At 50.4% G+C, this 27578-nt stretch overlaps 1 protein-coding gene across 5 annotated transcripts in view; it reads left to right on the forward strand.

The window, feature by feature from the left end:
• The window catches only part of SLIT3 (slit guidance ligand 3), a 782476-nt gene that overhangs the window by 715888 nt on the left and 39010 nt on the right, over positions 1-27578 (forward strand). For all 5 annotated transcript variants that reach the window (XR_003549377.1, XM_027771828.1, XM_006148363.3 and 2 more), the window contains exons 21-27: positions 2429-2497; positions 5288-5359; positions 6802-6873; positions 16150-16221; positions 16324-16487; positions 19300-19424; positions 26673-26770. Coding sequence is in view for 4 of the 5 variants with exons in the window: in XM_027771828.1 (XP_027627629.1) it covers positions 2429-2497; positions 5288-5359; positions 6802-6873; positions 16150-16221; positions 16324-16487; positions 19300-19424; positions 26673-26770 (672 nt within the window). In the remaining variant the exon portion in view is untranslated. The remainder of the gene's footprint in view (positions 1-2428; positions 2498-5287; positions 5360-6801; positions 6874-16149; positions 16222-16323; positions 16488-19299; positions 19425-26672; positions 26771-27578) is intronic.

Genomic DNA, 27578 nt, shown 5'->3' on the forward strand with positions numbered 1-27578 from the left:
GCATGCTGAAGTTTGAGCCGCACGGGGCTGGGAAGAGCTGGACCTGGAGTCTGCTCTCGCGGAGTTTAAGGCACGCTCTTAGACAAGTGGACAGCAGTGCCTGCCTGTCAGCTGTTAGGGGCACGCACCCAGCAGATCCGGGCAGGCCTTGTAAGCCACCTTAGATGTTTTACGGTTTTGTCCGTAGAGTGGCAGGAAGCCCAGGAGGCAGTTGCAGCAGAGGCAGGAGTGAATGCATTGGCCTGTGTGCCCTCTGGAGGGTAGTAATGATCTCTAGGGAACAACCGCCTCTGCCATCAGCGATCACGTATACAAGGAGACCTCCTGCCCCAGTCTTAGCACTCGAGTCTCCAGAAGGTTGCCTCATCCTGGAAGAGCAGGTCAGTGTGTGACCCTCGCAGGTCTAGACCAGCCTTTGCCTGTCTAGGAGTCCCCGTCTGTTGGTGCATCCTCTCTCTGAACCCCTGTGCCTCTGGCCATCTGGTCCTCCTGCTAAGAACCATAGCACAGTGCTCCAGGTGACAGGTGTGCCTCATTTCCTCAGCTTCCAAATGCACACCAGAGCTGCTTCACACTGAATTAGCATTCTTAAGATGAATCGTGAATTCATTCTTCCACCACCCTCTGGCAGCTGAGTAGATACTGTGTGGAGTTATGGAAAGGATACAGAGAGACCTGGGTTCAATTCCTAGCGATGCCAGAACAGGAAGGGTGCCCATAGACCAGAGGACCAGAAGTCAGGTCCATGCCACTCACTGCTCCACGAAAGCCCATCTTCAGAGACCAGAGTTGGTGAGTGAGGAGTGGATTCCGGTGAGGCCAGCACCAGGGAGAGAGCAAACTGGAGTCTTCTATCTTCTCTGCTGTTCTGCGCCAGACACAAAACTTACAGGAGAAGGGGTCAGTGAGGATGCACATCTATCAGAGAGGCAAAGGGGAAGTCATGCGTCATCTTAGGACACAATCATGAGGAGGCCTGGCCTTGTCTTCGGGTGGGATCGGCAAGAAGACCTGATAGTGTCAGAGGGGCAGTCATTGCTTAAGGGGCAGTTTTAGTTCCAGGCATGCAGGGTAGAATGATTAGTTTCAGTTCTCAGCAAGGGGTTTAAATATAAGCAGCTACTAACAAGGTAGTGAAAGCAAAAATAGAATCAGTCGAGACAACTGTTACATCCTGGTTTAGAAGCGACAGATCTAGATGTGGCCTTGCAAAGCTTAAGCTGGTAAAATCTTCTTAGCAGGTCGTATGAGAGGGGGCTGGTGGTACCTTTCCCCTCCCTGTCTCCATAGCCCAGTACTTGTAAAGACTGCAAGGTTGTTATTGTTGTTGTTTTTAAGGATGTGTGTGTGTGTGTTTGTTTGTTTGTTTAATTTTCACTTGAGTTTTGCCAGAGAAAGAGAGAGAGAGGGAGAGCGAGAAAGCATACCTCCAGGTCCGGGACTCGAACCACAGTAGGCCATGTGGGAATTCCAACACCTTAACCACTGCGCCACCTGCTGGCCCTGCAAGGTTATTGTTAACTTTCATTAGCTAAGCATTGGGCTTAATGTACTGTGAGGGAAGTAAAAGGTTACATTCTATAAGACTCATGGTAAAATGGAAGAAGACAAAGGCTGATTTTTCTCAGGTTTAATGTAAGATGGACTCCAAGTGTCCGTGAGATGGAGTCACTTTGGTTCTCTCATGGCCCGAGCTCAAGCTCTTGCTTGCTGGTGATCTTGAGCAAGTGTTTTCATGTCTCTAAACTTCTCTTTCCTTCTCTCTGATTGCCTGCCATACCAGGATATTGTGAGGGTTGAGCATAAAGTCAGCTTTATTTATCAAACAAATATCGATTGAACACTTCCTGTATCAGCTCTGTAAAAAAGACTTCAGGGATGTAGCAGGGGTCAATTTTAGACAAGAGACCTGTCATCATGGAATTTATGGAGGAAAATGTCATTAGTTGAATAATCACACAAATAAATATTAAATGACAAATGTGTTCTGAAGGGAGTAGAGACAGAGAGCTATAAGAGAATAAAAGAAAAACCCCACTGGGACCAGCAGGTGGCGTGGTAGTTGGGGCGCTGAACTCCTCGATGTCTGATCACAGTTTGAGTCCTGGACCTGGCAGCTTGAGGGTCAGGCCAAGCCTGTGTGCTTTCATGCCCAAGATCCCCTGGGGGAGAGTGTGAAGAAGGGTTTGTGGTGTGGCCATTCTCTCTGGAGGTTGATTTCTCACTTTCTCTCTAGCTGTCTCAGGCAAGCACATGTGCCTTAGAGCAAAAATCCTTTTAAATTTAAAAAGAAGGAAGGAAGGAAGGAAGGAAGGAAGGAAGGACAGACGGACCCTACTTACCTAGAAGGTCAGAAAGCCTTCTCTGAGCAAGTGACAATCTGTGCAGTGTCTTTCCCATGTGTTGTCACTCTGTACCTCTCTTTCAGGTACCTGGAAGGAAACCACTTAACCGCCGTGCCCAGAGAGCTGTCTGCCCTCCGACACCTAACACTCGTGTAAGGAGCCTGGCTTTGGGTGGGACACTTACTTTTCCTTCCTGGGGTAGCTCAGGAAATTGATGCGGAGGGTAGGAGAGAGCGGTACCGCGGGGTGGCGCAGCATTTCCACTCCTCTCCCGGAGTGGAGCAGGGAGGAATGGGGCAGCCTGCTGTGCCAGGTCTCACCTGCTGAGACTTCTGTGCAAAAACACCCAGAGCCTGGCAGCGCAGGCCTCCTGAACTGCCTTCCTGCTGGCCTGGGAAAAGTGGGTAAGCTCTGACCTTCGTGAGTCCTAACTGAATTCCTAACCTACCTCAGTCTTCAGCTTCTTGAAAGCTGTGGCCACACTTAGGTTTGCAAAAATCTAACTGGTCATTTCTTCTTCCTCCTGCTTTAGTTCTCCAGAAAATGTCCCCAGTAGATGATTCAAATTGAGGCCCCTTCAGGTGGTAGGAGCTGCTCACTCCAGGTCTGCCAAAACCCAGGAAACACCCTGAAATGAAGAGTAGGGCTGTTGGGCATGGGTGGGGCACAGGTCTGTCTGCTTTGTCCCTTAATAGCTTCACTGTCTTGTCACTGTGGGACCAAGGAGGGTGCAAAATAAACTCTGGACAAGTAGTACAGATGCCCACGTCTGCCTACATAGGCAGGGAGCCAGTCCTCAAAGCAAAAGGGGGTCTTTTTCCAGAATGAAAGGGTGTCACCCTTGGGGAAAATGGAAGAAAGCCACCTGTCTTTGACCAGATTCCTAGATCCCCCCAGGTTAGCCTCTAGGTGAGGATTTCTCAACCTCAGCACTGTGGACCTGTGGGGCCGGAGAATTGCTGGCCACACAGTCCTGGGCTCTGCGGGCTGTTCAGCAGCATCCCTGGGCCCACCCTCTAGGTGCCAGTAGTGCTTTCCCCTGTAGTGACAACCAAAAGTGTCACCAGTCATTGCCAAATGTCATTGGGAGAGTAAAGTGCTCTTGAGCAATGGTCCTCAGCATTAGCTGATTAGAGAAATCATTTGAGCAGTTGTTTTTGTTTTATATTTTTGTTTTGATTTCTGGTTTACATGTAATCAGTATTTGTATTTACATATAATCAGTAGTATGGTGTTTAAGTCATGCAGATGGTGTATAATAATCAAATCGAGGATATACACATATTCATCTTCAACATTGAACATTACATCATGTTGTACATATTTGGTAATATTTCCACTAATTTCTTTTTCTAAGAATTATTTATTTACTTAATTTCATTATGATTATTTTTTAATTTGACCAGAAAGAGACAGAAAAAGAGAGAAAGGGAAAGTGAGAAAACAAACTGCCCAGTCTGGGACTTGACCCTCAGCTGGCCATGTGGGAGTCCAGCACCTTAACCACCACACCACCTGCTGATCCCACTAGTTTTTTTTAAAAATATGTATTAAGTTGTCTATTTTTTACTCCATACTGTTTTCTACAGTAGCTGTACTAATTTACATTCTCACCAGCAGTGTGTAAGGGTTCCTTTTTCTCTCTGCCTATTTATTTTTTAAATACTGATGTTCAAGCCCACCCTACACCAATTAAATCAGAATGTCTGAGCATGGAACCCAGGCATCAGAGGATTTAAATGCTTCCCAGGTGGTTCTAATGTGCCGCTAATGTTTCCAGTGCTCTGATTATTTAACCCTGAGAAGTGGGGGTGCAGTTGGCAGAGAACTTCACCTCCACCACCCTCATTCCTCCTAAGACAGAATCTGATAAATAAATGAGTGCCAAAAGAGAAGGAGGGTGGACAGACAGTGGAAAGATGAATCCGCCAGAGATCATAGGAGAGCCTGTGTTATCTGTTACTGTAGTGTGATGTTTTGTCAATCAGATGAAATGGGTGAATAGACATGTGAGTAAATGATTGAATAGTTCAATGAATAAATGAGTGGATGAATGAATGAACAGCAATTGGTTGAATGATTAAATAGGTACTTGAACAGAAAATGAACCTTTGGATGAATGAATGAATGGATGGGAGAGTGGATGGTTGGGTGGATGTTTGGATGGATGGATGGATGGATGGATGGATGGATGGATGGATGGGTGGATGGATGGATAGATGGATGGGTGGATAGATAGATGGATGAAAGCACAGATGGGTGGATGGATGAATGAAAGTGTAGGTGGGTGTATAGACGGATGGATGAAAAGGTGAGTGGGTGGATGGGTAGATGGAAGGGTAGGTGGATGGGTGAAAATGCAGGTAGGTGAATGGATGGATAGATAAATGGATAGATGAAAGGGCGGGTGGGCGGATGTGTGGATGAGTGGATGGATGGATGGATGGGTGGATAGGTGGATGGGTGGATAGATGGATAGATAGATGGATGGATGAAAGCACAGATGGGTGGTTGGATGGACAGATGGATGGATGAAAGTGTAGGTGGGTGTATAGACGGATGTATGAAAAGATGAGTGGGTGGATGGGTGGATGGAAGGGTAGATGGATGGGTGAAAGTGCAGGTAGGTGAATGGATGGATAGATAAATGGATATATGAAAGGGCAGGTGGGCAGATGGGTGGATGGATGGATAGATGAAATGGCAGGTGGGTAGATGGATGAAAGGGCAGGTAGGTGGATAGTTGGATGGATGGATGGAAGGCAGGTGGGTAAATAGATGGATGAAAGGGTGGGTGGGTGGATGGATGAATAGCTAGATGGATGCATGAAAGGGTGGGTGAGGGGATGAATGGCAAGCAGGTGGGCATATGGGATACTTTGGAATGACCTCTCCAGATGCACCTAGCAGTAAGGGGACCCTTTCTGTTTCTCTTTTCCTAGTGACCTCAGCAACAACAGCATTGGTGTCCTGACCAATTACACCTTCAGCAACATGAGCCACCTCTCCACCCTGTGAGTACAGTGGAGTACCGTGTCTACCATGCCCCGGGGCCTGGTGGGAGATGGCCATCCTTTCCCTCTGTCCTCTTGGGCCGGAGTTCTCGGCTCCAGTTCTCGGCTCCAGTTCTCGGCTGTGACTGACCCAGCAAGGGGCAGATTATAATCATCAGAAGGAGAATAAAACAGGCCAGTGCTCCACTGTCCGGGCTGTTAGAGAGGAACTAGAACCTAATTACTTCTGAAGACGGCTCCCTTTGGAATACCTTCTGAGAGTTGTGACTCTCCCTTCCCAGTGGAGGGTTTCCCTGCACAATCATACTTTGCTCAGAACCATTTATTTCCCATTAGCCTTGTACATTGTGTGCACTCACCGTGTGACAATAGAGGGAGGTGATGAGAAGGCTGGTGAAAGAGCCAGCCTGCTCCAGAACACGGGGAGGAAAAGCTGCAGAGGTTTCTCTTCCCCTTACTGTTGGTGAGATAGGAGATGGGTAGCACCTACGTGGTTAAGATGGAGACTCAAATGAAGGAGACACCATTGTCTCTAAGAATCATTCACTGGGGACCAGCAGATGGCGTAATGGTTACGTTGCTGGAGTCCCACATGGCTGACCATGATTCGAGTACCAGACCCAGAGACTTGAAACTCACGCCAGGCACATGAGCATGCATGCCCACAATCCTGAGAGGAGAAGAGAAGGGATTGTGGCGTGGCCATCCCCCCTGTGGGGCGCCTTCTCACTTTCTGTCTCTCTGTTTATCCAGCAAATGCACACACCCTAATAGCCAAAATCTCTCAAAAAAAAAAAAAAATCATTCACAGAATCTTGTTTACATACCTTTCCTTAGAAATCATTCACCAGTGGTTGTTTGCACACACTTTATTCATTCAAGGAACTACTAATAGCTCCTTAAAATAGTTATATTTTTCTAGGCCCCCGATTGCCTCCAGTTAAGGCTTTCCAGGTCCCACCACATTCTGAGAACAAGATAGTGGTTTTTATGGCCCACAGCTTTTAGACAAACAAGGTCTCATGACCTCTGTACCCACCTCCTGTTACCCCCACCTCAAGGGGAACACACCCTCAAGTAAGGATAAAAACCCCTAACAAGAGCCCCAAATCAGCAACCCACACTCGGGACCCCTCCCTGCCTGAGAGCTGTTCTTTTCTCCTTTCATTAAAGTCTGCTTTGCTGCCCTCTCCTCCTGTCCATGCTGCTAAGTCTTCATGATAGTGGGACATGGATCCTGATGCTTCCCTGATCCCATGTTGGAGGGCATTAGAATTTGGGGTTCTGTTCACCCCACATTCCTACATCATTAGGATGCTTCCTGTTGATACATTAAAATTGGGAGGATAAACCCCCTGCCTTGACTGGTACCCCGTGTGAACAGTGGCCCCACATGGTGCTGAGAACAGGATCAGCCAACAGCACGTGTCTCCTTTCCACAGGATCCTGAGCTATAACCGACTGAGGTGCATCCCCGTCCATGCCTTCAACGGACTGCGGTCTCTCCGAGTGTTGTGAGTACCCATGCGTGGGTTAGACTTAACTTCCCCATGGGACAGCAGAAGTGAACTGAGCGATCCCCTTCTCCACCCTCCGCTGCAGAAAGCCCACCCTTCCCCTAACATACCTCCTCACCCAGCACCCTTGTTTGCTCAATGGGATCGTGAGAGCAGGCCCTGGGAGCCAGTCATTCCTGGGGTCCAGCCCACTACCACTTGTGGAACCCTGAGCTAGTCACCCCCCAGGAGTTCCAGACATACACATTGGGAAGGGCACCTCTGTGTGAGAACCAGGATGTGCCATCCAGCACTGAGCGCAGGGTGTGTGGCAGGGTCACGTTGTGATGACCATTCTGCTGACAGTCATCCCCTCCAGCTTCAGAGGGCAGATGCAACACTGGGAACCTCTGCAAGGAAATATAGCTCCCACGCCAGCGACCACAGGGCCCTCCAGCTCATGAATGGCCGTGGGTCACCAGTGGTGGAGTTGGCCCGTAGAATGTCTTTCAAAGAAAATAAAGTTTCCAGGCCAGCAGATGACGTGGTGGTTCAGGTGCTGGATCGCACATAACTGATCCCAGATCCGCAGCTTAAAAATCCCACCAGGCACATGTGCATGTGTGCCCAAAACGCCAAGAGGAGAATGGAGAAGAAACGATTGCAGCATGACCATCCCCCCTCCTGGAGGATGATTTCTCACTTTCCCTCTCTCTCTGGCAAGTGTGCATGCCGTATAGCAAAAAAGGAAAAAAAAAAAAAAAAGTTTTGCAAGCTGCCAACATTTAAATAATGGGGTGCCTTACACAAATCCTAATCTCTACATTCTCTTGGGAAGGTTGAGAGACCTGGCCACATGAGGACCCTGCCGGGTGTTAATGCATGGCTGAGTGGCCCTGCCCTGGGGGCAGACGTCTGTGGTCTGCAGCCTCCATGCCCAGCCACCCACGTCTTGGCCTGGCCCTGTCCAATGCTGGGTGGACGTGGAGTCCACCTGCCCCTCCCTAGCAGGTGTCTTCTCATCCACCAAATCAGATCATTACGGTCATTGCCTCCCAGGGTCTTACGAGGATTGCATGAGATGCTGTGTGTAAAGCACTCAGCATGGCTCTGGCCACATAAATAGCAGTCACTGTCATCCCTGTTTTCCCAGCTTAGCTTCCTAGAGCAGGAAGGTGCTCCCTCACTGCCTCCGACCGAGACCCGATTGTCACCTGATTTTTGTGCCTTTCCACTTCTTTTTTTTTTATTTTTAGTTTATTTCTTTCTTCTAGAATCAAGAGAGACAGAGAGAGACAGAGAAACATTACCCTCTACAGGGTAATGCCATGACTCACTCCCAGTTTCAGCCAGCCCCAGTTCATGGGCTTGCACAGTAAGGCCTTCAGACATCAACCGAGAACTTCTCTGTGTGGGGCAGCTTCTCAGTATGTTGTGTTTTACCACTGTCCGGTCCTGCCTTCCCATCTTGCATCTGTTTTACTGGCAGAGGAGATCACTTTGAAGTGGTCTTTTGAATATCATCCTTGAGTGATATTCCCATGAAGACATTCTGCTCCCGAATCTGTTAATCACTTGCCTTTCTAGAGCATTATCACTGGATAAATTTGTTATGGGGATGTGCACCTGCTGGAGAGACAGATAAAGAAAGAATAAGAGGGAAAGTGAGATAGCACATCCCAGGAGGGATGGCCACACTTACAATCCCCCCTTCCCCACTCTTCTCTCAGGATTTTGGTCACACACACACACACACACACACACACACACACACCCAATGTGTTTTTCATGGCACTGGGTCCTGGACTTGAACTATGCAGGTAGCCATGTGGAATCCAGCTGCCTTAACCACCTACTACTGGTGGGCTGGCCCCACATCACCCTATTTTATGAGACCTTTCATGGCTATTTCTTTACTTAACCCTTTGCAACTGTGTTGTGAAGTTGAGGGGGTTATACCCATTTTAGGGACAGGGAAACAGGCCCATGCTGGTAAAATAACGGCCAGGGCCCAGCAGTCGGGGGTTGCAGAATCCGGCCTCCTACCCCGGAGCCCTGGGGCCCTTTCCAGGGCCTGGGAGCAATCAGCAAATAGAACCCAACAAGCTGGTCCATCCAGAGCCTCCAGGTTGATGTGATTTATTGAGACCCACAAAACACCAGTGTCAGCGACAACCCCCGCCACATGTCATCCATGCTGTTATTAAAAATCAATTCTCTGGGGGCAAAGAAGTGCCCGTGTTGACAGTGTGCAATCTGTTATTGTCACTTATTTATTATCCACCCTCTCTGGGGAATTCGAGAATGGAAATATCAGCAGAACCATTTCCCTGTTTCCAGTTCAGCGCAACAGGAGATGGGCTTGTCTCATTGGCTGAGACTGAGGCTGGCCCTGTCCCTTCTGTCTCCCACCATCACTCCTCCATCTCAACCCCTCCCCCGTCTAATAGTTATGTGCAGGAGGCTGAAAGGATCCATGTGCACATGGTTCATTACTAAAGGAATTCTACTGGGGGCAACTCAACATGCAAGGAAAAGAGAAAAAAAATAATGTTTGCCTGTCCATCTGTCTGTCTGAGGAGCATATCGCAGGCTGCCCAGGGCTCCCTCCTCCTTTGCACGCTGTGTGTCCCTCCCCAGCACCACTGCTGTCATCAGCTCATCAAAGTTCCATACACACACAACACACTGGTGCTTTCTTCCTGAATTAAGAGCTAGTTCCCTGTAGCCTCATCATTTTGGAGTTGTGGGGATCTCACAAATAAAAAACGTATCTTAGAGTCCCACACCCCAACCATCCACCTCAGTGGGGAACAACCATTTTCTACAGAAGGGCCAATTCAGGAAAATAAAAACGTTTATGGGCTACATTTCTTTTATGATATTTGCTTCCTTTCTCTCAATAATTGTACATCTAGGAATTTATTTTAAAGAATAATCCAAAGTGAAGGAAAGGTCCCTTGCATTAACATCTTTGTTGCACTGTTATTTTTAACCTAAATTTTAAATATCACCTACAAGTGCCACAGAGGGGAAATGTTTAAGGAAGGTATGATGCAACTAGTCAGTGAAGTGCAGTTATTAAAAGAGAGAAAGATGAAAACTAGATAGCAATGCAGGCCCGTGTTTACCCCATACCTGTATGTGAGCAAATAAATCCAACTTGTATATATGTTAAAATTTTAACTCATAACATTCATACCCATGAAGAAGGTCCTAAGGGAGCAAATGAAAAAAAGTTATTGATAGCTGTTGCTCTAAAGGCAAAGTGTGAGAAAGAATAAAGATGATAAATATTGGGGAAGCTGGTAGCATGGCGGTTGAGACAGCTGGATCCCTCATAGCCGACTGCACGGTTCAAGCCCCGGACCTGCAGGCTTAAAAAATATGCTGGGCACATGTGTGTGTTTGCCCAAAATCCTGAGAGGAGAAAGGATTGTAGCATGGCCACATGGGTGGGTGCTTTCTCACTTTTTCTCTTTCTCTGTCTCGCCATCAAGCACATATGCCCTATGGCAAAATTAAAACAAAAAGATAACTTATTTACAATTCAGAAATTATATTATCTACAATTGCATTTGAGCATCTGTGTATTCTTTTTTCATTTCTGAAGGGTTTCATTACTTTTATTAAAATTTCAGAAATGAACAGAGACCCAGGGGGGATGGGGGAAGCTGGTCATTTGGGTCAGGGAGGAGAATGAACCTCAAGGTGGCCAAAGACAAAGGTCCAAAAGTGATCTGGAAAGCAGGAAGAGAGCACTGTCATTTGAAGGAGAGAGAGCAAGTGTGGGCAGGTGAATGTGACTACATTGCTGAGAACGTGACCCCAGAGTGGTCAAGAATCCCTGAGTACAAAACAGTATGCGAAAAAAGGCTTTTCCTACTTCACTTCTAATCTAAAAGCAGCTCAGAGAGAACATTCCTGTGGACATGCTAGTCCTTCAGGAATCCGTGCCCCACACCAAGTCAGATGCCTTGCGTGTGTGTGGTCCCCAGTGTCACGCCCTAGCCCAGCCTCAGGAGGGCCACCTGGAATCAGTTAGCACTGAGAATGCCAGTCAGGGTGTGCTTGTGAAGGAACCAGTGAGACTCATTCATCATACTCAATATTTTTAGCTCCCACTCCCTGAAGTAAGATTGGGTCATCTGGGCCGGCCGATGGCATGGTGGTTAAGGCAGCTGGATTCCACATGGCTAATCATGCAGTTCAAGTCCTGGACCCAGTACCTGGACCCAGCACACAGGGCAAATGTGTGCATGTGCCCAAAACCCCAAAAGGAGAATGGAGGAGAAGGGAGTACACTGTGGTCATTCCCCTTAGGGGGTGCTTTCTCACTTTCCCTCTCCTCTCTCTCTCTGTCTCTCTGTCAAGCATAGATGCTAAGTTAAAAAAAAAAAAAAAAAAAAAGAGTATGCTGTTTATACACATGGGACTGTTCATCACTGCTCCACCCATGACAAGAATCCTCCCCATGACATCCTTGCAAAGGGCTCTATTTGCCTGTAGCTTGGCTGCCTTTCAAGGCAAACAGCTCAATCCCTTATCAAGAAGCCTGAATGTTATAAAATTCTTCTGGTGAGTTTAAAGGTGACTCCTAGTGACCTCCACACTTGGCCCAGCCTGGCCTTCAGGCTTGGCCCCCTGATAACCTCCAAAATAGAAACAAGTAAAAGTGAGGCCAGCAGGTGGCATGATGGTTAAGGCAGCTGGATTCCCACATGGCCAACTACATTTCAAATCCCCGACCCAGTGACTTGAGAACCATGCTGGGCACATAGGATGCATTCCCAAAATCCCGAGAGGAGAAGGGATTGTGACATGGCCATTGCCCCTTGGGGGGTGATTTCTCACTTTCCCTCTCTGTCTCTCTCCTCTCCCAGAGAGCATATATGCCCTATGGCAAAACCCTAAAAAACAAACAAACAAACAAAAAATAAAGTAAAAAGTTTAATTACACAATTTTAGACATAGTCTTGGAAATATTTCTGTCTAAACGTTCATATAAGAGATAAGTGATTCGGAAAGGTTTAGTGACCGGTTCCAGGCCATCCTCTCACTCATTCTCTTCTGAATGCTTGTTATGGTTATTTACTGTGCTGCACTCTTTTGGGGGGAGGGGTAGGGAGGACAGTGAAGAAGACCCAGTTGCTTCCCTCAGAGAGATCTTGGTCTAGAAGGAGAAACAGGCAAACACATAAGCCACAGAAGGCGATGCCTGAAAGAACAGTCGCAGGATTCTGAGTGAGTGGCCCTTACTTAGTCATAACCACTAGTGTCCCCATTCACAGCTGAGTAAACAAAGGCTGAGTAAGATTACATAACTTGCCCAAAGTGCAGGACCAGTAGATAATAAAGCCAGGAATTCAAACTCAAGACTATCTACTTTAAGAATCACCCCTCAAATTTCTGCTTCTAAGGTGGAGACCAGGAAGCAAACAGGGGTTACCTATGTAGAGATGAAAGTGAAGAACCTTCTAGACAGGGAGAATATAAATGCCCCTGGCAGAGGCTCTGAAGTCAGGAAGGGCATGTGTAGTGGGGGAGTCACAAGAGGCTCCCTTGTAGCTGGAATGTGGCTCTGGGGGCAGGAACAGGAAGAATAGATGCTACCCAACAGCCACGAGGTGCAGGCAGAGCCAAGGTATATCAGACATGCTCTCTGTATCTCAGCCCTGCTTTCCAAGAAGCTTCCCCACCCACAGCCTCTCCCCGTTTAAGGAACAGAGGACCCTGATGGGCTGAAAGCTGACATGCTAGCAGCTCAGCAGCCCTCACAGAATGAAGCTGCCTCTGCCCTGGTAGTTCCAGAGAAAGCCCCAGAAATACCTCTCATTGGACCACTTAGGTCACATGCTCATCTGGCCCTAGCTCCAACCAGAAGGCCAAGCCACTTGGAGTGAATGTTGGAGAGCGGTGGTTTCCCAACAGTAAAGGAAGGAGCTGCTACAGAAAAGAGTAACCAACACTCCCCAGGAGATACCTGCTACAGACAGGCACTAAGAGCTCCTTCATGTTAGAAATGGAAACGCAGGCACAGAAAGGCTGAGTCGGCGTGGGCCGGCAGGTGGCATGGAGGTTAAGGCCGCGGATCCCACGTGGCCGACGGCACATTTTGAGTCCTGAACCCAGTGACTTGAAAATCACTCTGGACGCGTGTGTGCATGGCCAAAATCCCAAGAAGAGAATGAAGGAGATGGGATTATAGAGTGGCCATCCCCTCTGGGGGAGCTTTTTCACATTCCCTCTCTTCCTCTCTCGGGAAAGTACCCACATCCTATAGCAAAAACAAAAGCAAAAGCAAACTAATAAAGTCTGTTGTTTCAACTCATACAGCTAGTAAGTATCAGAGGATCTCTGGAGCCTTAGTTTTTAACTCCCAGGTCACCTAGGCACAGAGTTGCCTGCTCAGAAAAGAATTCACCCACCCCACCACCCTGGGGCTCGGAGAGTTCCTGCCCTCCACCACAGGAACTGAGTACCTGAGCACTCGGAGACTCAGGATTCAGGGAGCCCAGAACCAACCACTGACCAGAGATGGTTAGGCCCTAAGCTACATCTAATGAGGCCCGAGGCTACAGGCGGAAATCCCCAAGTTTACCTTTAACATCCCCAAAGAGGCAGGAGGGGAGAAGGAATCCCAAGAGCTTGCAGAGCCATTGAGAGTTGCAAGCTGTTTGTGGCCCCAGCCCAGAGAGGCGAAGGGAGAAGGGGAGGAGAAAACGTGGACATGCTCAGTGCTCCCTGGGAGGGCATTCTCCAAATCTATGTTGGCCTAGGGTGGGTGTTGGACACACAAGAGTTCTTTGGGGCCTTGCCCTGCGATGTGGCAGATTTCCTCAGTTGTCCAGTAAGTTACAGCCCTTTATTCCGCAGCTTAGAGAGATCACAGCGACCTCAGCTCGCAGTAAACGGGAGGTGTCACAAGCAGCCTTTGGGTCATTTGGTGTTTTTAAATGAGGACTTCATGCCTCTCTGGGGACCCAGGCCTCATTGGGATTAAGGATGGGGCTGGGTGCATTTGCAAAAGGCCGCCAGGAAGTCATCCAAGTCAATAGCAGGCAGGGGTCCATGAGTAACCGCGGAATTAGACAGTAGCAACTCTGGTCCAGGTCTTACGAAGTGCTCCTGCCTCCTCCGTCCCTGAAGGTGGGGAGCTGGCACATGCCCTTTGGAGGACTATCCACTGCCTTCTCACTGTCCTGGCTGCCTAAGGCCGGAGGACAACTTCCACCCTGAGAATTTCACCAGAAACGGTGAGGGTGGAAGAGGAGCTGGCTATGAAGAGGACAACTGAGTGTGACGTTGAGAAGGAGGAGGGAGAGGAGGCTCTTGCCTTAAAGCGGGAGAGCTGCTGTTCTCCATTGAGTGTGATTAAGCCTACACCCATGTTTCATCTGGAGACCCAGGGCAAGCTAACTCCAGTTGAAAGGAAAACAAAAGAGCAAATTCATTAGTTATCATCCTACGTGCATGCTTCCGCTGTCAACCTAATCGTCTCTTTGCTTTACTAAGGCTTCCTGCCTGCACTAAGGTTATTCATCCTTACCCTTAAGCGTGCCTTATCAGCAGCACAGGGGAGGGTGCCCATCAGTCACTGAAAAAACCTTTGAGTCTCTCTGAATTTCACTCACCTTGCATTTCACTGCCTGGACCAAAGCGAGTCATCAATTGGGGGATTTTTTTTTTTTATGCAGTCGCTAACTAATCCTTCAATGGCGGGTATAACTCACCCACAAACTATAGATTTGCTGGCCGTTCCTAAGGGCAGAGCCGTGTTCATTCAGGTTTTTCACAGACCTGTCATCTAGGCTTTTATTGAAGACTGTGGCCGTGCCACTGCTTTGGAAGTGAGAATAGCTCCCAGCTCCCACAGCGCTCTTGGAGAGAGGCATGACTCGGCCTGGCCCCTGGACGGGCCGCCCAAGAGACACTCAGATGCACACAGTGCCACACTGATGTGTGTGTGGCTGATGCCAGAACCTTCCATGAAGACGAGCATCTGGCTTAAGAGCTGAGCGCCCCCTCCCTCTACCACCTAGACTGGGGTTGATAGCATTTCTCAGTCCATCTAAAGTCTCTCTCGGTCTTTCTCTTTTTTTAAAAATTTGCCATAGGGCGCATGCGCTTGCTGGAGAGAGGGAGGGAGGGAGGGAGGGAGGAAGGAAGGGACAGAAGGAAAATGATAAATCACCCCCAAAAGGGACAGTCAAGCTATAGTCCCCTCTCCTTTCTCCTCAAGGGATTTTGGGCCTGTGCCTGGCATGCTTTTCTTTTTTTTCTTTTTAAGAGAGTTTTTTTGCTATAGGACGCATGTGCTTGCCAGAGAGACAAAGAGAGAGAGACAGAAAACTAGAATTCACTGCCTGGGGGGAAGGCCACACCGTAATCCCTCCTCCATTCTCCTCTCGGGATTTTGGGCATGCATGCACATGCAGCTGGCATGAGTTTTAAGCCACGGATTCGGGACGTGAACCATAGTCGACTACATGGGAGTCCAACGACATAACCATTACGCCATCTGTTCGTCCCACCTGGCATGCTTTTCAAGCTGCCAGGGCTGGGATTCAAACTGCACAGTCAGCCATGTGGGATCCAGCACCTTAACCACCATGCCACTGGCTGAAGTGAACATGAAGAGAACCAGTTTACTGAGTTCCTCAGTCTATACCAGATAATCTTCAAGACCCTTTCACAAATACTAATAATGACTAATCATTTAATACTTTTAAAATGCCAGGCTCTCGGCACATGTATTAATGCACAACCTTCTGTGGCAAATCTTTCTCTTTTCATCCCCCTTTTACAGTAGGAAACAGGCACAGAGTGGGTAAGTCATGCTGCCCACAGTCACACAGCTGGTAAGTGGCAGAATCAGGGTTTGAATGAGAGCTACCTGGCTCCAGAACAGTCAGTCCTAACCGCAGTTCTTTGTGTTATCTCCAAAACCTCAATGACTCCACTGGGTAGAGACATCTCTCCATGTTTCAGGTGCAGAAATGGAGACCCAGGAAAGTAAATCACCTTAGCCAGTGTTGCATAGCCAAAAGGGATTAATTGCTGATTCTGTCCAAGGACTCCGATTTAAAAGTCCACCCTCTTCTTCCCCAAGCCTTCCCCTCTTCCATCCCCTCTGCTGAGCTAGGCTGCAGGAAAGAGCGTGGTTGCACCTGCTGTGAACAAGAGGGCTCCGAGAAAAACCCAAGGGGAACTGGGCCAGGCTGAGAGGGAGTGAGTGCAGGGCTCACAACCCTGCCTGGTTGTTAACCCTTTGACCTGTGCTTTCTGCTTCAGAACCCTCCATGGCAACGACATTTCCAGCCTTCCCGAAGGCTCCTTCAATGACCTCACGTCTCTCTCCCACCTGTAAGTAGCTGTAGCCCTTCCCAGTGCTCCTTCATTAAAAGGGGAAAGCACAGCAGTGCCAGCCACCAGGCTGTTACCCTGACTCCCTCTTCTGCCTCCTAGGGCACTGGGAACCAACCCCCTGCACTGCGACTGCAGCCTGCGGTGGCTGTCGGAGTGGGTGAAGGCCGGGTACAAGGAGCCTGGCATCGCCCGCTGCAGTAGCCCTGAGCCCATGGCTGACCGGCTCCTGCTCACCACCCCCACTCACCGATTCCAGTGCAGAGGTAGGTGCTGCCCTCAGGAGGTCCGCTCTGTTGCCACAGTCTGTCAGAGCCAGGCATCTCCGCACATGTGACTGCTAAGACGGTTACCCCCGGGTCACACAGACTCAGGTGCTGAAATCAATATAGACCCACCTCTGTGGGTCCTTTGTCAGCCTCTCCCCCACACCCCACTGCTGGCATTTCTACATATGTGCTCATTAACTTCTTTCTGTGCCTGCTTCTCCAAAGTTGAGAAACTCTTTAACCAGCATTTTTCACGCAACATTATTAGGGCATAAATGTGTCCCCATTTTCCCGCAGCAGACTTCTTGTACATGTGATTTTTATTGACTGCATCATTATTTTGACAACAAACTACCACTGGGTTTTTATTGAGCATCGGACACTATGTCAGTCCAGTTCTTTTTCATGTATTATCTCTCACTCTTTGTGTATCAAGTTATTTAATTCTCTAACTCCTCTTTGGAATAGATTTTAGTTTGCTGTAAGGCACAGGCACTCACCAGATAGAGACAAAGAGAGGAAGTGAGAGATCACACCCCCCAGGGGAGATAGCCACACAGCAATTCCTTCTTCTCCATTTTTCTCTATGGATTTTGGGCACACACACACACACACACACACACACACACACACACACACATGCAGCATGATTCTCAAGCCTCCAGGTCTGGGACTTAAACCACATTGTCAGCCATGTGGGATCTGGTTGGCCCCTACTTTGGGATAGATTTTTATATTACCCTCATTTTAGAAAATTAGGAAACTAAAGCTTAAGGTTCAGATCGTCTCAAGATCCCAGTGAAGAGAATTCCAGGTGGTTCTGATTCCCCACCACCATGTTGTAATATTCCACCACAACTCATTCAACTGGTTTCTGGTTTTGAATCTTTAGAGTATTTATTTCTATTTTTTTCTAATCGTTGATACAAATGTGAAATCACAGTTAAGATTCAAGGAACAGAAATGACTGAGCCAAAGTATATGATCATTTTCCAGGTCTTCACACACACTGCTAAATTGATTTCAAAAAAGGGTTATAGATAACTTAGGTTTCCAGTAGCCATATTTGAGTGTTTTCTTCTTTAGACTGACATTATTTCATCTTACCTTGTGATCACTTCCAATTCAATAGATAAAACATTATCTCCTTTTAGTCTTTGATTAATGGAGAACCTGAATTTTTTAGTTTAAAAGTTGCTTTTCGCCTTATTACACACGTGTCTGTTGATGTGCTTTGCTCACCTCTCAGAGCCTTAAGGTTTATTTTGATCCATAAATGTACCTTACCCTCCAGCACTTCACTGTGCCCACACCTCTACGGACAGCTGAGAAGCATTCCTCCGGCTTACAGCTAATTTCAATTGTCCTGCGCCTGCTTCCAGGAGATCTGCTCTCCAGGAGCCACCTAGCCCTAGAGTAGTGTGGATCTCAATCTTAGCTGCACATTCTGGGAATCATCAAAGGCGCTTCACAATTTACTGCTGGAGCCAGTAGGTGGTATGGTGGTTAAGGCCCTGGGCTCCCACAAGACTGACGGCAGTTCAAGTCCTGAACCTGGTAGCTTGAAAATAACACCAGGCACGTGTGCATGTATGCCCCAAATCCAAGGAGAATGGAGAAGGGATTGTGGTGTGTCCTTACCCCTAGGTGATTTCTCACTTTCCCCCAGTGTCTCTCTCTGGCGAGTGCACACACCCTATGACAAAATAAACTAAAGAAAATGTACTGCTGCCGTGTCTCACCCTCTAAGATTTGATTAAATTGGTCTAGGGCCCTGAATGTCGGGATTTGTGTTAAATCACTTTGGTTCTGGTCTGAAGTGGCCAACTTGTCCCAGTTTGTCCAGGACCTGCCTGGTTTTAGCAGTTAAAGTTCTATGTCCTGGGAACCCCACAGGCCCAGGCAAACCAGACAGACAGTCTCCCTGTTCTAATGTAAAGCCAGGATTGAGCCAACAGGGGTAGGTTGTTGGTCAGCTCCTGGTCACCCGCCCAGGAGCTCACTCAGAGTTCCTCAGCCCTCCTCCAAGTTGCCAGCTGTGAGCCTCAGGATCGCTTAAAGTCCCGACCTTCATTCGCAGACCTGGTTCTCAGGGTTTATTCTCAAATCTGGCTGCAGAGGCGCCACAGAGCTCCCCTTGCAGAGCTCTGCATGGCATCATGACCTCCCTGTACCCTTCAGCTAAAGGCAGCTGGGCGCAGTAGGCGCAGTAAACCGCCGTGGCTGCAGAGCGCACCTAAGCACTGTTGCCATTCGTCATCAGCGTTTTTGCTGTGGGCTCCAGGGCCCTCCATTTCTTACTGCCAAGGTTTGCCGGGACGTCCTAGGAGTCTCTGTGCCTTTCGCTCAGGCTCCGTGCCCTCCTTACCCTGCTATAGGAGCTCTATCTCCTTGGGGAGATGTTTTAGGGGTGGAAAAATGGGAGGTCCAAATAGAGCCCAGGCCCAGAGCTTCCTGGAATATAGGAAAATACACAGGGGGGTTCTAATTATGGTGCATTGTTTGCAGATTAGCACCAAAATCGGATCAGGCTAATTACAGTAATTGATTTGACTGCAGAAGTGCTTCTGAATGATGTCCCACTGTGATTTTCCTCACTGGACAATGGCTGAATTAATGGGACTCTGGCCAGACTGGATGTGCTGGCTGGGGCACAGAGGTGGGAGAGGCTAGCAGCTGCTTTCTGGGCACAGAGATGGGAGAGGCTGGCAGCCGGCTGAGGAAGGAGCCAGAGGGGAAGAGAGAGGTATGAATGCGGTGTGCAGGTACACACGGGGCACCCTCAGTACTCTGTGGTTTTGCTGCCCAGGGCCAGTGGACATCAACATCGTGGCCAAATGCAATGCCTGCCTCTCCAGTCCATGCAAGAACAACGGGACCTGCAGCCAGGACCCGGTGGAGCTGTACCGCTGCGCCTGCCCCTACAGCTACAAGGTAGGCTGAGGCCTCGCCTCCCGCCATTCACACCCAGGCCCCTCCTCCAGCCCGGAGTTTGGTGCTATAAGGTATGCTGAGGCCCCTTCCCCAGCACCCTCGGCAGGGAGAGGCGCTTCTCCCAGGGCAGGCTGGATAACCACTTCGCAGAGAAAGCCGCATTTGCCAATAACACTCCTGTTCTCCTCAGAGCTGGCGGGGGCTGCCTGGCCTGTCACACCTACATCAGTTCGAGAGGATCCTGTATGATCTTGACAATGACACTCTGAGATAAAGAGGAGATGTAACATTTGTATTTTCCTTGTGCAACACTGGACAGTTGTCTCTGGGTGTTAAGATGCTTCCAAACAGAGGCTTTGCTTGAACCCAGTGTCCTGACGTCCCTTCTAAGAGGATTTCCAGAACTGCACTCTCCTCAGCCCCTACCTCCAACCCTGCACTCAGAACGCCGCCCTGAAAGTGCTGGTTCCAGGGAGGGGGTGTTAAAAGGCCTGGGGCTGCCACGCAGTGACAGGCCCAGGTCACCCAGCAAGGGGATCAAGACCTCAGTTGTCCCACTTGTCCTCCCCAGAAATCCAGGCTGATCCCAAGGCCATCCTTCCTCACTTCTCACCCAGCACCTCCAGACCACGCCTCCCTGTGACTCACCGAGCTCTGTAGAGTATGGGCTGTGTCAAGCTCAGCATCTATTCACCCCTGCTTTTGGAAACCTCCCCCCACCCCCAGCAAACCCGTGAAGGAGGTCTCATTAATCCCTGTTTTACAGATGTGGAAATGGGGCCTGACTGTTGAAAGGGTTTGACTCAGTGCCCAAGTCTGTAAGCAGTAGAGTCAGGATTAAGACTCGGTACTGTGTGATTCTAAAGCTTGCCTTTTCTCCTGGAGGGTTTCCTGGATCACTGGGCCTCACTGGGGTGAGCAAGGCTGTGGCTCGGTCCTCTTCCACAGGAGCCTGCTAGTATCCCAGATCCCAGCCTTCAGGGCATGCATCCAAATGCACTGGGCAAGCCAAGGGTTCAGGACAGCCCTGCAGCCCATCTAAGGTGCACATATCTGGTGTGGGATGCGTGTGTGAACTGGCGTGTCCAGGTCTCCATCCCTGGGGGGTCACGCATGGGCCCTGGCAGACTTGGGAGGCAGACTTCCTCTGGGGAACAGGGCTACCTGGTGGATTTCTCAGCTGCAGCCATGCTTCTAGCTGGAAGTGTCAGAGTGCCACCTATGGGCCTGGGACAAGAGAGCCAAAGGATTCCCTTGGAAGCCAGCCACCCCCAAGGCCTCCAACAGACTCAGCAGAGTCCCAGACCCTGCACCCTACACACACACACACACACACATTTGGCAGCATGGGAAGAAGAGATTAAGAGCAGAGATACTCAGGAGGTGAGTTCTCCGAAACTGGCTTGTATGAGTTCAGTGGGGAAACTTGGGCTGTGTGACTACAGAGAAACGAATGCGGAGTCCAGCACTGTCATTTACAAGCTGGGTGGCAGTAGCCAGTAACTTCACCTCCGCCTTCTCACCTGTGAAGTAGGGTCCATCTCACAGGTTTGCTGTGGCAAAATGAATGTTGACAAATCTATGTGACACGCCTGGAGCAATACCTGGCACTCAGCAAGCACTCGATAAGCTGGCATTTTGCTACTTTTAACCTATACCCGTGCATGCTACTACCTCGTGCCAGGGTGTGGAAAGGCCACCGATGACAGGGGGTGGGGTATGGTTTCTTCAGGGATTGTCAGTTAGGCACTGTGGACTGTCAGGACCTTCAGTCATCTCCTAGAACTGTGACATGTATGTTTACAACGCTGCCAAGTCCACACGTGGGTAGTTCCCCTTTTAACCAACACCTACGGGCCAGGCACACAACTGACTTACTCGTTTATCCCCTCCTCTAACTTTCAGAACCACTTAGGAGGTGAGTGGTTCATCTCTGTTTTAAAGACAAGGTTAAACTACTGCATGTTCTGAGTCTCCCTTCCTTCCCTTTAACTGGGCCTGAGTCTGAAAGGAGTGGAGCTGGGTTTGAAGGCCAACCTTCTTCCAGCTATGCTGACCACACGAGACATGGCCTGCCCCTGTCTGAGCAAAGGCTGGGGATGCTGCAGGGGATGCTGTACTGCTTGTCTGGACTTGGTTCACAAGATTCTGAACAGCTTGTAGATTTCGCAATAATCAGGAGATTTTGACATTACAGAAACTGTTGGGCCCAGGCAGGGCTGAGGTACAGGATGATGATGGTGGTGGTGGTGGTGACGGTGTAGATGATGAAGACGATGATAATTATGGAAACAGTGAACTATCAGCCAGCATTTACTGAATGCCTACTACGTCCTGACAGCGTATGAGATACGGTCCGTGTGTTATCTTGAGCATTCCTCATCAAAGCCCCTGAAGGATCCTTTAGTCTACTGTCGGGGACACTGAGCATGTTGGGAAGGGAGCTGGTGTTCAAAGCTCAGAGCCACCCAACCCCACGAGGCCACGCTCTCGGCCACTGCATTCACTGCCCATTGGTAAGGCTGGCAATTGCAAGGGCCCTGACCCCGAAGGGCCTGTCTGTACCTCCAGGGGAGGAAAAGCATAGGGTGGCCAAGAAGGGCCCTCTGGAACCTGTTCCGATTTGCGGGTGTGACCGTGGGCAGCTCCTGCTCCTCTTCTCACTTCCATTTTCTCAGCTGAGGAGTGGAGCAGGTTGAACCTGAGGGGCCCTGTAACCGCGGGCTATGTCGCTCCCTGTGCTCCCGTTCTTCTTCTGGCCAGGGTCAGATCCCACCCAGGCAGAGCGACTGAGGCAGCAGTCCCGGATGAGCTGTTAAACTGACAGCAGTCCTCAGACACCCACAACACCAAACTCAGAGCATTCATCTAGCTATGTCCAGATATCTCTGTGTTTCTACCTACTAGCTGGAAGCCACAATATTGCACTTTAAAAAAAGGAAAGTAGACGAAGCCCACAGAGCAGCCACTGTTTGGTGTCTGGTAGCAGCTGGTGTTCGTCTGCCCTTACGCTAGGCTTCCGTGAAGCAGTATAAGCACATTAGGTAGTCCTCTTCATCATCCTATGAAGTAAGTTTTATTCATATTTTGTTTTGTTTTTTAAGGTTTTCGCTATAGAGCATGTGCACTCACTGAAGAAATAGAGACAGTAAGAGAGAAAGTGAGGAACCACCTCCACACGACAGTCCCTCTCCGCCATTCTCCTGAGATTGAGGGCATGCATGCATATGCACCCAGCATGAGTTTCAAGCCTCCAGGTCCGGGCCAGCGCCTTAACCACCATGCCACCTGCTGTCCCCTATGCATCCTCTTCTGATAGATGAGGAAGCTAAGGTTCTTGAAGATCAGATAACTTACCCAGACTCCCTCATCTAGGAAGCAAATCAGCTAAACCCAGAACCCCGTTATCTCTTGCAAAAACAGTGTGTGCCTTTAAAGACGGCACTGGCCACTGAGGCTCCCTGAGCCGTTTTCCCGCCTGCGCCTGCGAGAGGGCGTGGTCTGCTCACCGGCAGAGCCAGAGCCGCTGTAAGGATGAAAAGGGGCCACAGAGACCCTTCGCCTCCCTCTGTGCCCGGATTCAGCAGGCACCTCACAGAGAATTATGTCGCCACTATTTCCAGATGTGGGGAAAGGAAACGTATCTGCTGGCTGGTTCTTTTCAGCCATTCAGCTTCATCCACGAACATTCATGGGGCTTCTCAAACTAGTGTACACAAGAACCACTCCGGAGTCTTCTTATTATTATTTATTGTACTCATGACAGGGAATACATGCATGTGAGAGAGAGAGCGAGAAAGAGAGGGGAAGGAGCCCCCTTGACAGGGTCTCGTGGTACCGCAATCTGAGGTCAGGCCTGAGCCTGTGCGCCTTTAACAAGCTCCCAAGGGATGCCAGTGCTGCTCGTTCGAGACCCATACATTGAGCAGCAAGGTCTTAGAGCAGCCCTGCAGGCCCCATCTCAGAAAGAAGTTTCCAGTGGGAATAGCTCTTCCCACTCTCTGGAGAAAACTATAGATCTGGCTTTCTCTGGCCATAGCACAGTGGCACAGTGGTGAAGTGCTGTGCTCTGCAAACTGCATCCCACATAGCTCACTGCAGTTCGAATCCCAGCCCCAGTGGCTTGAAAAATATGCCTGGCACATGTGCCTGCATACCCCAAATCCCAACAGGGTGGAGAAATAGAGGAGAAAGGGTCGCAGCCTGTCCACGTCTCACTGGAGGGTGCTTTCTCTTTCTCCCTGGCAGCACGCGTGCCCTCTGACCATTCAAAACCTAAAGGAAGCCAGGAGCCTACGCACGTCCTTCACACACTCATGCACACAGGAGGTGAGGTAGCGAGTGAAGGTGGAAAAGAGCCAAGAAGTGTCACAACTCTAGTGGTTCTGAGCAAAGCCAGGTGGAATCAGGCTAATAAGCTAGGCATTGGCAGTGGTGATTATTTCTCAAGGACGCGTGTAAGTGACAACGTCTCCACCTCCGGGCTCAGTTAGCATGTCATCAAGCAGAAAAATATGCCTGGCACATGTGCCTGCATACCCCAAATCCCAACAGGGTGGAGAAATAGAGGAGAAAGGGTCGCAGCCTGTCCACGTCTCACTGGAGGGTGCTTTCTCTTTCTCCCTGGCAGCACGCGTGCCCTCTGACCATTCAAAACCTAAAGGAAGCCAGGAGCCTACGCACGTCCTTCACACACTCATGCACACAGGAGGTGAGGTAGCGAGTGAAGGTGGAAAAGAGCCAAGAAGTGTCACAACTCTAGTGGTTCTGAGCAAAGCCAGGTGGAATCAGGCTAATAAGCTAGGCATTGGCAGTGGTGATTATTTCTCAAGGACGCGTGTAAGTGACAACGTCTCCACCTCCGGGCTCAGTTAGCATGTCATCAAGCACTAGGATCTGCGTCCTGGACTTCTGGGCTCTAGGTAAAGGGCCGGAAGGCACACTGCACCTCCACCACCCGCAGGGGAGGGATCCACCGGGAGCCGCTGGTACTTGAAGGTTCCCAGAGCAGAGAGGCTGGCCCAGGAGGGGTGAGGCCTAGTCAGAGAGGCTCTGCCCTGGCTTTCTCAAGGTTCCCCTGCCTTGCCTTCAGGGCCTATTTGTCTACAACCACCCCTCAGTTACACCCCTGAACTAAAATGTATTGGACCGTGGGGAAGGTCATGACGCATTTTTACGTGGAAAAACATAGAAAATATTTCATGACTTTCCCAACGACCTAGTTTGGTTTTTTTTATAATTCTTTTTCAGTTTTACTTATTCATTCATTTATTTTAATTTTACCAGAGAGAGAGTAGAAAAGTGAGAAAGCAAGCCACCAGGTTCAGGACTCGAACCTTGGTCGACCATGTGGGATTGTCCACCGCCTTAACCACCATGCCACCCGCTCGTCCCATGACTTAGTATTTTAAGCGCCCCATTCAGCCTGCCTCTCGTCACACTACCACCCCTCCCCCCCTCCACACCACTCATGGAGCTGCCGCGCCACGCTCGTCGCTCACATGCCTGTGACGTCTAGTCATTAGCTAAGTCCCCACAGGGAGACGTTGCTCCCATCTCCTAGGGGATGAAATCGAGGCTTGGAGAGAGCTAGCCCCGAGGGCCCAGCATCGCCTGCCCAGCGCTGCCTCTGGACGGGAGGTCTGGGTTCCACCACTCGCTGCCTGTTCACCGGCTGCTGTGCGATCCTGGCCCCGCCACCACGCTGTCCAAGCCTGCCTTCCTGCTCTGTGACAGTGAGGGTAATAACAGTCGTGGCAATCTCACAGGGTCGCTGCACATTCTGTGCGAATATAAAACACTTAGCATGGGGCCTGGAGTGGAAAACGTGCTCAGCAACGTGAGTGAGAAGCAGTGTTCATTTCCACTCCACGTGCTGACTCTGGGAAGGGGCCCTGAGTTGCCCTGGTTTAAGATAAACCCAGATACTACCCCAAAATGCACTCTCCTTCTCCCCCACCCCTCAAGAAGCCTCTGACTGGCCCCTTAGCTGCAGCAGGACATGAAGAGAGCCAGACAGACGTGCCTGGGTTTTCCAACTGCTGGAGACAGGCCCTGAGGCTTCAGCATTTGAGAGTCCATGGAGCTCTTCGGCCCTGTTAGTGGCGACACACAGGCAGGAAGTCCCGGTCTCATTCCATCAGACACGGGCCACAGCAGAGGAGGGGAGGGTTTTCCCTGGCAGATGGCGAGCAGGTGGTGTGGTTGTGGGACGGTTCCCCAATCACCCGCGTGTGGCACATGCTCGAGCCTCGGAACTGGTGGCCCAGAAACAAACACAGCCTACGCCTCCTAGACCCCATGGAACTGTGTCCTACAGGGACTGCTTGCCAGGACGTGGGTGTGCCCCTGGGGAGTCCTGGGGAGAAGCAGGAACCAGAAGGCCAAGAAGAGTCGGGGAACTCCCAGGACACTGGGCCCTGACCCACTGTCGCTACCTTGGGGCTGCACCCTCCTCTGCCTTGGCCCTTGCTGTTCCTTCTTCCTGACATGCTTATCCCCACCTCCCACAACTTGACTCCTGCTCTGAGGGGCCTGCTCCTAAGAAACCCTGGCCCACCCAGAACTCCCTGTCACAGGGGCTCTCAGCCTGCCCAAACATTGGGCTCACCTGCAGAACTCTGGAGTAAATACCAGCTCCTTGGCCCTCCCCAGAGCCATCCAGGCTGAGCCTCTGGGGGGTTGTCACTTTCTAAGAGACGCTCTGTCGGCCACACTTGAGCCTCAGTCCTGCCTACTCAAGTTGCAGGTTATTTTTATGTCTTAGTGAGTAGTAGTAGTAGTACCTCCTAGGACTCCGGAAAGCCTCCGATGTGGTGGATGCGTTACACAGCGCGCGAGCCTTCCCTACCTGAACGCTTTCATTATTACAACCCTAGGAGGTGGGCTTTGAGAGGTCAGGAGGCTTCTGTAAGGTCGGGGTCAGCCGACGAGGAAGAGATGCAGCTGGAATATGGACCCAGGTCTCCTGTATCCATGTTCTTGCCGTTGGGGTCCGAGAAAGGTGTAAATTCTGGGAAGAGACGAAACAGCCCGAACTCCACACTGCTCCCCTTCTCACTGCGAGGTGCCTAGAGACGAGGGCTTGCTGTGGCCTGCCGCCAGTCACCCAGCATCCTGTCCCAGGGCCTCCTCGGGGCCACCCCACCGCCCGCACCAGGATTCCGCCCAGAGGATGCCAAAACTCCTCGGTCACGGCCACCATCGGAGGCCTTCCTAACCAGGCGCCTCTCCCGCTCTGCTCTGCAGGGCAAGGACTGCACCGTGCCCATCAACCCCTGCGTCCAGAACCCTTGTCAGCATGGAGGCACCTGCCACCTGAGCGAGAGCCACCAGGACGGCTTCAGGTAACAGCTCGCGCCATGGTCCTTCCTCACCTTGGGGGCCTCCTGGGGACCTCCGGGGGCAGGCTGGAGAAGCAGAGTGTTCTGGAGAGCCTGCTGTGTGCTCACACTGCGCCGAGCCAGTCCAGCAGGATGCCAGGGTTCTTGGTACTCTGCAGGGGAGTGCTGTTGGGGGGTGCTGTTGCCCCCACCGTACAGGTGAGGGGCTGGAGCCTGAGGCAGGGCCTTTGCCCCCATTACGTAACTGGCAGGCCCTGGAACAGGAACGTGAATCCACCTACCAGCCTGCGTCTGCAGAGCCAGGAGGTCTCTGGGGAAGCTGCTCTTGCTGGCTGGAGTCAGAGAAGGATGGAATGCTGGCCCCAAAGCCACCCCTCTGTCCCGTGTCGCTGACAGTAATAGTATCAGCAGGTGGCATTGCGTACACGCTCACTGCGAGCTGGGCTCAGGCGAGTCCCTCACTGCCCCATTTAACCCTCCCCTGGTGGGCACTATCCCCATTGACCAAGGGAGGGAACTGAGTCAGACTGACATGCCCCAAGTCACGTATCCTGACACTCCGGGGATCTTCAAAACCCCCTCCAGCCCTCTTCTCTCCCTAACGTTAGGGCTTCCGGAAACATGGGGGGTAGGAGCCGCTCAAGTTTCTCTCATCTCAGCCCCAGGCATGGGTTAGGCCTCAGCCCCAACCTCAGCCCCTTCCTGCTCTCCTCCTTCCCTAGCAGCGTCCAGGGGGCCAGTTTCTCCCGACTGTGGGTCTGGAAAAGCAGACCACGGGGAACTGCCCCCCACTCCACCCACGGAGCCAGCG

Source organism: Tupaia chinensis, unplaced genomic scaffold (assembly GCF_000334495.1).
Source record: "Tupaia chinensis unplaced genomic scaffold, TupChi_1.0 Scaffold000234_1, whole genome shotgun sequence".
Lineage (NCBI taxonomy): Eukaryota > Metazoa > Chordata > Mammalia > Scandentia > Tupaiidae > Tupaia > Tupaia belangeri.